Source organism: Formica exsecta, unplaced genomic scaffold (assembly GCF_003651465.1).
Source record: "Formica exsecta isolate Colony F162 unplaced genomic scaffold, ASM365146v1 scaffold1210, whole genome shotgun sequence".
In the NCBI taxonomy this organism is placed as follows: Eukaryota; Metazoa; Arthropoda; class Insecta; order Hymenoptera; family Formicidae; genus Formica; species Formica exsecta.
The window spans coordinates 24,521-35,683 of NW_021848546.1; the positions used below are offsets into that span (position 1 = coordinate 24,521).

The 11,163-nt window shown below is 48.1% G+C and overlaps 1 protein-coding gene across 1 annotated transcript; it reads left to right on the forward strand.

Annotated features, from left to right (window-relative positions):
• Window positions 1–1,689: 1,689 nt before the first annotated feature.
• LOC115244447 lies at window positions 1,690–3,388 on the forward strand. Its single transcript, XM_029822090.1, has 2 exons — window positions 1,690–1,783; window positions 1,914–3,388. Exons 1-2 carry the CDS (start codon window positions 1,690–1,692, stop codon window positions 3,386–3,388), a joined length of 1,569 nt encoding a protein of 522 aa, XP_029677950.1.
• The last annotated feature ends 7,775 nt before the right edge of the window (window positions 3,389–11,163 follow it).

An 11,163-nucleotide genomic window follows, 5' to 3' on the forward strand; every position in this document is an offset into this window, starting at 1 on the left:
ACAGGAGAGTTACGCTACTCTTGGCCTCCAGTGGCACTCGAGCATCGACTGCTTCTCCTTCTCCACCAGGTCCATCGCGGTGCCAGCGTTCACAAAACGGTCCGTCCTCTCGCTGACGGCTCGCCTCTTTGACCCGCTGGGCTGGCTGGCACTGCCCGTGATCTGGTCGAAGATACGGTTCCAGTCCACATAATTGCAAGGCCTGGCCTGGGACGCACCGCTGGGCGACGCCGACGCATTGCTGTGGAGGAGGTACACCGACGACCTGCCAAGTCTGGAGGAGATTCGCGTCCCGCAGTTCATTCGTCTCAGCGCAGCAGGCGCGTGAGTTGAGCTGCACGGCTTCGCGGACGCGTCCGAGCGGGCCTACGCCGCCGTCATCTACGCGCGGACGGAGACCTGCAATTGAGGCCGGAGGACAAACCGTCATTGTCAAAGGCGGGCCAGGAGGTAAAGTCGCCAATTCTAACGGCATTCAGAGGAAAAGTCACAAAGATGCGTCCGGAATTCCGGAAGTCGGATTCGGAAAGCGACTGGGAGCCAGTGCAGAAGAAGAAGGTGCTCAGGAGATCAGTGCGAAAATAGGCGATCCGTACCTGGAAAACATTAAAAACAGTTTACTCAGACAATTAGATTTATGAGACTGATTAGTTGTAAGTTTTATTCTGTTTTTTTTAAGCGCGAACCTTTTTATATTTGATCATTTATTTGTCAAGCGCGACCTGTGAATATATGAATCTGTGATAACAGAGGTGCAAAAGTGTAGCACCCGGAGTGATACACCCAAAGTACAGTTCGTCTGCACTTTTTATAGCAGATATTATAGCTTAAAAAATGTATATAGTCCAGTCACGTAGTATATTGTTTAAGGCATAGTTTTAAGGAAAACACGATCCGAGCAAAATATTTAGTTTTTACACCCAGTGTGTAGTACCGATGATAGCCAAAGAGCATGCGCATGCGCAAAAACCTCCCAGGAGGCGGTACCCCAATGTTAGGGAAGATACTTAGTGGGGAGACGAGAGAGTAGGGAGAGGATATAAGCGAGCGCAGAGCGACTCTCGGGGCCTTTTTTCCCGGGAACCAAGCGTCTGAAGAAAATAGATCTTGAGGGTTTTTTATTTAAGAAGTCAAAGGAGATAGTCGCGAAGCAAAATCTCTTGTGCGGATAAGAGATTCGTGATTGAAATAATAATAAAGACAGTTTTATTTTATTTTAGAAATAGAGCGCGAAAGATCTCTGGAGTGTGGAGATTCGCGAGAGACTGTGAAGTATGTTCGAGAAGTGTTGAATATTATATATACATACATATATATATTCTTTAAATATATTATATACTTTCATATATTAAAAATAGAGTGAAAGTGATTTACTTACCTCGAACCTGAAAAATCCTTACCTGTGCCCGAGAGCCGATCCTGTGATATCCAGTGGGTAGTCCAATAGTCCTTGGGCGTTAATCCGGTGAATCCAGCGGTGACCTGAAACAGAGAAACAAAAGATAATTAGTGAAAAAGGAATATAATCCAAATGATTAACGTTGGACAAATTGCGTCGTCCCGACGTATGCTAAAAGTGTCGATCCAGCATCATCCAGCGGGTGTCCATGGGCGTTGATCTGTTGCATCCAGTGGCGACCTGAAACAGAAAGATAAAGGGAAGTTAAGAAAACTTGACAGAAAGTCGAGATGATACGCAGCAGCGTGAATAGCAGCGCAATCCTGACGCTGAGCATCCTGACCGACGGCAGACCTGAAGGGGCGTCGTTCCAGGGCATTCCTTGTTCGTAGGCGGTTAAACAAACTGGCGACCGTTAAAGAAGGTAGGAAAACCTGTATTCTGAGTAAATTTCTCCATCTCGACTAGTTTGTCCGGTCACACAATGAACACATTCACACAACATTAGTTTCAGCAAAAACCAAGGTGGCGCCGCTGAAGACCGTGACTCTACCTCGCTTGGAGCTCTGCGCAGCCTCTCTGCTCACGCGGCTGGCGGCGCGCGTGCGGCGGGTTCTCGGGGCCGAAGATGCGCCCATCCACCTGTGGTCCGACTCAACCGTCGCTCTGGGCTGGATCCGCGGCCACCCGTCTCGCTGGAAGGTGTACGTCGCCAACCAAGTCGCCGAGATCCAGACTACACTGCCTGGGGCCCAAAGGCACCACCTCTCTGGGACGGAAAACCCCGCCGACTGCGCATCGCGAGGCATCTCCCCGTCCGAGCTGGACACCCACCCGCTCTGGTGGAAGGATCCACCCTGGCTGAGGGAGGACCGGACATCGTGGCCAGACTTCCGCGACGAGGAGCTCGCCGAGCAGCTGCCGGAGGAGCGCGTTAGAGCGCTCGCTGCCACCGCGCCAACGGCGGAGGCGACCGAGCCAGAGGAGCTGACTCGTTTCTCCTCGCTGAACCGGCTGCTGCGGGTGACCGCCTGGTGCAAGCGTTGGAGGCGCCGAGTAGCGGCTCTGCGGGCGCCCCCCCCCCCCCCGAAGCTGCTCCCGGCTACGGACACCCTGTCGGCCGCGGAGTGGGACGACGCTTGCCTGGCATGGATTCGGGTGGTGCAAGCTGAAAAGTACAACGAGGAATCAGAAGCGCTCGCACGGGGAGCCCCACTATCTAAAAGCAATCAATTGATTAAGCTTACCCCGTTTTTAGATCCTCAAAAAATGTTCAGGGTGAGTAAAAGGCTTAAGCATTCCATCCTGGCCTACGACGAGCGACATCCGGTGATCCTGCCAGGCTCGTCGCATCTCACGCGACTCATCATCGAGGCCTGTCACCGGCGAACGCTGCACGTGGGCGTGCAACTCACCCTCGGGTCCATCAGGCAGCAGTATTGGATACCCCGAGGGCGGCAGCTCGTCAAGGAGGTGATCCACCGGTGCGTCACCTGCGTCCGATGGCGGGCGGCCACGCAGCAGCAGATCATGGAGAATCTGCCACGCCTCCGAGTCACGCCGGCGAGATCATTCCTGAGCAACGGCGTCGACTACGCCGGCCCCATTCAGCTCCGCACGACGAAGGGACGCGGACATCGCGCGTACAAGGCCTTCATCGCGGTCTTCGTGTGTCTCAGCACGAAGGCCGTGCATCTGGAAATCGTGTCCGATTACTCGGCGGATGCATTCCTAGCCGCCCTGCGGCAATTTACAGCTCGGCGGGGGCTCTGTCGCAGCGACTGCGGCACAAACTTCGTCGGGGCCGACGCTCAACTTCGAGCGTTCTTCGCCGCCAGCAGTCCGGAGCAGCGGAAGATCGCCGACCAGATGGCCAACGAGCGGATAAGGTGGTGCTTCAATCCACCGTCAACACCCCACTTCGGCGGACTTTGGGAAACGGCGGTGAAGTCCTGCAAGCATCACCTCAGGAGAGTGCTCGGAGAATAGACGCTCACATTTGAGGATATGAGCACTCTCCTCGCGCAAATCGAGGCCTGCATAAACTCCAGACCGCTGCAGGCGATGTCCGACGATCCGGACGACGTGGCGACCTTGACTCCAGGGCACTTTCTCGTGGGATCGGCCCTCAACGCCATTCCAGAGGCCAGTTTCCTGGATGTGCCAACCGGTTGCCTCTCTCGCTGGCAACTGCTCCAGAGGATGCGCGACCATTTTTGGGACAGATGGTCGCAAGAATACCTCCACTCGCTGCTCCAACGGCCCAAATGGTGGGCCGCCAACGAGGAAGTGCGCGTCGGGCGACTCTGCCTCATCCGGAGCGACAACACGCCGCCAACGCGATGGCCTTTCGCCCGGATCACGAGCGTGCACCCGGGAGCCGACGGACGAACCCGCGTGGTCACCCTTCGCATCGCAGCATCCGAGCTGAAGCGCCCAATCGCGAAGATCATCCTCCTGCAGGAAAGCCGCTCCGACGAGCAGGGGAACAAGCCCGCGCGCCGCGCGTGACGAGTCCACCCGTCGGGCTGCAAAAAGAAAAAAACAATAACAATAGTTTATGCGAACAACACGAAGCATTTCCGATTAATCGCGCTATCATTAACGATTCGAGAACTGCTGTCGCTTCCGTTTCCGTTTCCTTCAGCGGAATTGTTTTACAGCGCGAGCCAATTATGATAAGAGAATGTTTGCGACAGGCGTGAGTTCATGAATTATCACGCGTGACAATTATAATAACACAGCAGTTCTCGATTCGAGCACAATGTATTTCGTCGAGCATACGCGAGGTACACGCATCAATTTGCTATACGATTGGTATAATTAACACGAGCGTATAAACAAAATTGTATAACAATTACCTGGCGTCTTTTGCGGCCTCTCGCATAGTCGATCAGCTGTGACGTTCCAGCTCGCGCTCCCGCGTTTCGCTCCCCGCGTCTACGAGCCAGGCGTGGAATTCAGCGTCACGCGGCTCAGGTGAGGCTAGGTGAGCCTCGCGCTGCATCTCCTGCGCTGGAAAACATAATTAGCACTACCTATGCGATTAAATCACTCATACTCACCGATCACTGTCTCATGCCACGATATCTCCGCCTCGTTCCCGTCTCGTCTCGGCGAACACTCCGATGCACCGTACACACAGAAAAATATTATTCTATTGCTAAGTAAAATGATTAGTCAGTTTACTTTACTTTTTCTAAGTAACAATTATCTTTAACAAAGAATATTTTCCTAATAATAGTGTTAAAATAGACTTATCACAAATTTTAGAAATACTTATTATCATGTACTCAAAACAAGTAAACATTTTCTTTTAAAGAATATTATAAAATTTTATCGAAGAAAAGTCAGATATGGTTAATTAAAAGTAAGAAAATTTATTAGATCAGAAAAATTTAATGTATTTCTTTCAATTATATAATTTAATATTCTTGATTGAAATATTAAATTTATTAGGATTCAGAATATATTTTGAATAAATTTGATGCTTATGATGAACTTATGATAGATTTGCGGATATATGAACTTATGAAATACTTGAAACAAATAATATTTACTTGTATACAGTATGTATTTTTTTGTGTGTAGCACTCCGCCACGCACTGCACAATTCTCGCGCATCGACCACACGTGTCGCCGATCGACCACGTGCCGTGGATCATACGCGAGCATCGTGCGTAACTCGCGGCGCCGTTCATTCACGGCCAGTCGCAGGGCCGCGCCATGCGGCGACTCACGGGACGCTAACCAGCGGCGTGCTGTGTCGCCGGAGTTTCGGCGAGGCGGGCGGGATGTTTGAGATTGAGCGTTTCTAAAGAGAGCGCTCGAAAATTGGCGCGTTAGCGGCCATGTCGCGCGGCGCACGGCTCGCCGCAAATCAGATCACGCGCAAACAGCGGCGCTGCACGAATCACGCCAGGCCCGCGGCATCGCTTGTGCCGTTCGAAGCGGGCCACGCAGCGGTCATCCGAGAGAGCTAGATTTATAAACAAATGCGAATAACAACGTTATAAGTTTCCTAATCATCGCAAACAACACCAAGCTCGATCTTTCGCGAAAACACGTCGAACATTCTAGAATAAGCAAAAGAACGATTGTACAAAAGCTCTTTCGGGGAACCGTCGGGTGCACTCGATCGTGATCTCCATCCGTGACAGTGTGTTATTATATCGTCTAAACTTTCGTGATAGAAAAGTCGCTCGCTTTTCTAGTTCGTACTCTCGCTTACGAAACACGAAGTTTTCGATTGTAATAAAAGAAATTTTTCGTCGCTCGCGATTAATCTCTCGCAATTAAAACGCGCCGTTTATTCCGTCGCTCGCAGAATTGCGCCGTTTATACCGTCGCTTGCGGTATTCAAGATACATCCGCTGCTCGCGGAGAGTATCTTTGCGCGTCAGGTGCAAACTCGATCTCGCAGGGCTTCTCTCGCCCACGTCCACTTCTTTCTCGCACAATCCTGAACTCTTGGCCTTGCAGAGTGCATTGCACCAGGTCCTATTACACGAGTTTCTTAAATCCATAATATTTTCTGATTCACTGAGTGCATTGAGCAGCCTTTCTTCCCCTGACTACAAGAGCAATTTGCACCTAGTTGCATATAGAACTAAAGCTTCACTTTACTCTATCTACAAAGCTGGCCGTCAGACCAAGCTATTTTGGATCCCTGCTCATAGGGGAATACGTGGTAACGAAGAGGCTGACGCTTCCGCGAAGGGGTTTCTTCTTCTTCCTGACTTTCTCCTTTTTGCAAAATGCCACTATACCAACCTATACTCCCGCTTTAAACAAGAAGCGAAGAAAGAAGCCTCTAACATCATAAAGGAAGAAGCAACCATAAAAGGAAGGAGATATTTTAACAGGGTAGATTCAACATTGCCCCCCCCCTGGTTTGAGACCATAGGCAACCGACTACCTAGACCTGTCGTCATTCTGACGTCCAGACTCAGAACATTCCACGTCTGCGTTATCTATCATCTGGCGGAAAAGAACATTGTCTCCAGCCCGGCCTGCGCCTGTGGTCACAACGACCAAACAATTAATCACACATTTTTCGACTGCCCTCTGCTGGCAGAGTATTCCGGCGCTTTGATATCTGACCTTTATCGCATCGATCCAATGGTGGATCTGGATATTTCGACGATTGCCTTTTCTAAGAACACCAAACTACTGTCTGCACTATACAAATTTATAGTTAATGCTCAATATCTGAACCTGAACACAAAAAGTCACCTAATCACTTATGAACTTATACTACCCACGATTTTCTTATAACAAAACAGAACACCTGAGAGAACTCAACCAACAATAACTCCACGGCCGCTAAGCTACTCGAACACCAACTGGCGTATGGGCTAAACCTAAGGGCGCCCAAGAGCCATAAAGAGAAGAAGAAGAAAAAACATAATTAAGAACTCATACATGCGTTCTTCTTTTTCTAATTATAAGCGATTACAGCAAATTCGCCAGCAATCGTAGTTGTAACAGCCTTTTCTTAAATGTATCAACAGTCAAAATGTATAAAAATTTAGATGCGATGCGCTTGATCGAATTGTGCGTAAACGAACTGTGCGCAAACGAACTGTGCGCAAAAGAATTGTGCGCAAACGAACTGTGCGTGAACAAACTGTGTGCAAACGAACTGTGTGTAAATGAACTGTGTGTAAACGAATTGTGTCCACTGTAACAGACGTTTATTTACAAAATGAAGTTAATAATGAATGTCAAAAAATTTCAAAATTATATATGCATACATGCGTGTGTATGTATTCCAAATTATACATAAATATATGTTGTGTCCAAAAGCAACGGTGTCCAATTAAACGGTGCGCAAATAAAATGTGTCCAAACAAACTGTGCGCAATTGAAACGTGTCCAATCGAACGGTGCGCAACTTTATGTGTCAAATAGCACAGTGTGCAATTGCAACGTGTCCAATTGTACTGTGCACAAGTGAGCCTCTCCCACATCCCACATGCAAAGGATTATACTTGTTTACATTAACCGTGAGATCGAGGATTCGCGATAACGCCCACCCGCTATCGCGTTCCTGGAACTCTTCGGGGGACGTCAATGTGGGTTCGATACCACGTAACTCATACCACTCACGCAAGTTCGATGTTCGGAAGAGTTCATAGTTTCTGGTACTGATACTCTTATTGGCACGTTTATCACCCGTCACAAACTCGCCGTTGAATGCGGTATTCACTCTTACAGCATTGTCTTTTTATAGCGTCATGCACTTGCTCGAGCACCACATTAACCGCGTCTATCAAAAATTGTTGCGGTTCGATAAAGTCTGCGTTAATCACCGCATCGGTCAGTATGCGGTTTTTGAACGTGGTATCGATCCCTCGCCAAAGGAGTCTTTCCGCGCCACTACTAGTACCCGCATAGTCACTACCGCTATGTATAAACCGTCTCTCTAATCGAGTTCTCGCACCTTCGAGTCGCACGATTCTGGCCACCAAAGATTGTCTGTTTCCGACCGAGAGCCGCGGACGCTAGGCACGACTGCGTTCCTCGAGCTGTTTAATAAATTCCTCGCATTGCTACGTCCACGCAAAATACTCGCCCAAGGTAGCGACAGCTCCAACAGGTCGCGTTCAGTTTGCTCGGGATGTTCCATGTTTTATAGTCTTTTCAGCGTGTGCAAATTGGGCATATATTGCATGGAAAGATCTGATACATCGGAAGTCTGCAATTGGAGCAGGACCGGCCATCTATCGCGTCGTGTCCCTCAATCATATGCTTTCGAACAGCATACATGTATCCGACATCAGCGTCTGACAAAGCGATCATACATGAAGTACATACAGCTAAAGCACAACCCGTGGTATAATAAAAGTATATAGTGCAACACTTTGTACGTCCTTTCAACGCAATAATCTGTAAATTAGGTACTATCTGGTCAACAATTTCCGTAATGTCCTTACTTTGATCGCTGTTATAATCACTGTTGTCTGATAATGAGTGATCTTCGTCGGAAGACTCATCTAATATTGCCTCGAAATTATTATCTATTTCCATTTTTGCAGATTATCTTGACAAAATCTTCCTCTATATTGAACACTTGGCACACGAAAAAATTACAAAGTACCCGCTGTATCTCTTTCAACCGATATACCGATCGCAAGCTTTCAAATCACATACTGCGGTTTTGAAACTCTTCGTTTTTTTATATTTCATCTATCGCGTTATGGTGCCGCGAAACATGTCTTCACACGCGACCCCTGATGGACGGTTCTTTCTAGAAAAAAAATGAAGAGGACACCGCGATGGTTCTATTTTGTTTATATTATTTATAAATTACAGCAGCCGGACATCGGCGCTCGCTTCTGTAATGTGAGACGTTGCGACCCCGGATAAACGGCTCTTCCTAGAAAAAAAATGAAGAGGATACCGCAATGATTCTATTTTGTTCATATTATTTATAAATTATAGCAGCCGGACATCGGCACTTGCTTCTGTAATGTGAGACGTTCTTTATATCTTTTAGATCTTGAGTCACGCTGCCGCGAAAATTCTAGCAGCCGGACATCAACATCCGCCTTTGTAATACACCGCGCCGATTATAAACATGTCCCGACGCGGTGACGTCAGCCTCCCTCGCCCTCAAGTCCCCCGCGTTGATGGACCCCTTTTCCCCTCAACACTCTCGGAGCTCCTAGGGTTAAAACCTCACCACCCTCAGAGCTCCTAGGGTTAGAATCCGCACAGTATTACTACAAGTGTTTCAAAAATTTTTAGCAAATCTCACTTACAGACACGTAACTAAGACATATCGAACAAAAGAAACGTGCGTACTTAGCGATCTTAGCTCTGTGAGCCATGTAGCGTTGTTTCTAAATTTCCTTTAAGTTGTACAAAAATTTTCGGCAAATCTCACTTACAGGAACGTAACTAAAACGTACCGAACGAACGGAACTTGCGTATATTGCGATCTTGACTCTGTGAGCCGAGAAGTGCTATTTCTCAATTTCCTTGAAATGATATAAGAATTTTCGGCAAACCTCACTTACAGGCGCGTAAATAAGATGTACCGAACGAACAAAACGTATGTACATAGCAATCTTAGCTTCGTGAGCAGAGAAGCATTGTTTCTCAATTTCCTTGAAATTGTACAAGAATATTCGGCAAATCACACTTGCAGGAACGTAGAGATCTGTTCCTGCCAACTCTGCCCGTCAACTCGTCATTTTTTCCGACAGTTCCTTAAAAGTGTCCTGTGGCTAACTTTCACAAAGAAGAAAACCGTGGCCTAATTTAAAAAGGAGCAATAGATTTTGATTAGCATCTGCATATTTGCATATTTTCAACAATGAATCAACAATCAAATGTTTGGCGACATAAGAAATCAAGATCTGTTCAGAATAATAACGCTCATTCAATTTCAACCAAAGAAGAAAAGCGAAGACTTGCTAAGCGTAGACTTGAATGGCAATGGAACCAAGAAAAGAATAGGCAGCATGAAAAATTAAAACAGCAAAAGATATTGGAATACGAAACAAAACAAGCGGAAGTTTCAAAATCTGGTGCACTACTTAAAAAAACATGTAACAATGCACCCCCCATGGTGACACATTGTTACCCGGCAGTAGACCGCCGGAAGTCTGCCGCCCGGCGAACATCGGCCGGGCAGGGGCAGAGGCGCCGAGCGCCCATTTTTTAAACATTAAATACACCGTTGCGATAAACAACCGTACGGCCGCCGAAATTCGGAAAGCCGAATACCGCCGAGCGCTGCCGTGAACGCCCGAGCGACACCCGCCGAAACGCCGCGCCGTTTCGCCCAGGGGAGGTGACGTATTACCGAATTACCTGCCGAAAAACAATACGTCATTATCCCCACCCGGGGGCGAACGACGCGGGTACCGTTAATCGCTCGGGTATATAACAGCAGCCTTTTTAGATCCCGGCACCAGAATCGTACCAGAAACCGAATCCGCTCGAGCTGTACGCTCGAGACTTGCCTGATCCGATCCTAATAAATCGCAAACACGACGGAACGTGAGGTTGACGAGTTCGCAGCCTCCGCCGAGCATTCTCGGCTTCCGAACCGCTTTACGATCCTTCGAAATCCGAGATCGCTTCTCTCGAGAGTTCTCGAGAAACGATCTAACTTCCGACCGATCCGACCATACGAACCGTGGGCTGGCGAGTTCGCCACCCCGTTGAGTTTTCTCAACACCGTTGGTCAATCCGGACTCCGCGTGCGAGCAAGGGACAGCGAGTTCGCTGCCCGTTCGAGATTTCTCGATATCACACGCCTCCCATAACATCTGGGAATACGCGATATAAATAGTACCGCATTCGCATAAGAAATCGTCTCGGCGATTTAAACCGAGTCACACATTTTTGTGAATCACGCGCCGTCACAACAAACCGACCACGCGCCCCGCGCCGCCTACCTGGCGTGTTTATATCCGCGGTGCGTATACTACACCGCATCTCATTGTCAGACTCGCGTAATTGATAACAGCCGCGCCCCGTCAGTAACGCATTGCTGTATTATTATTCCACGCCGATAGAGGCTAATAAAGTAACCTTTCTTTATATTTTAATTACATCGCGTGTCTCAATACTTTCTACGAGCCCTGATCACGACCGAGCGAATCCGCGAGCTCATAAAAAGTACACCCGTTACAAACAGGTAAATCAAGTGGGACAGTTTTGTTTAGGGATTCTAAGGACGTAAAAATTAGCATTGCTAAACTTCGTGAAATTAAAGTTAATATACATAGAAATATTTCTACAATAGA

Excerpts from the sequence above, each read along its gene's own strand:
- LOC115244447 (XM_029822090.1), top strand. The coding sequence starts at position 1,690 with ATGATACGCAGCAGCGTGAATAGCAGCGCAATCCTGACGCTGAGCATC. Across the intron at positions 1,784-1,913 it reads GTCGTTCCAGGGCATTCCTT|CAAAAACCAAGGTGGCGCCG; the intron begins GTTCGTAGGCGG and ends CATTAGTTTCAG.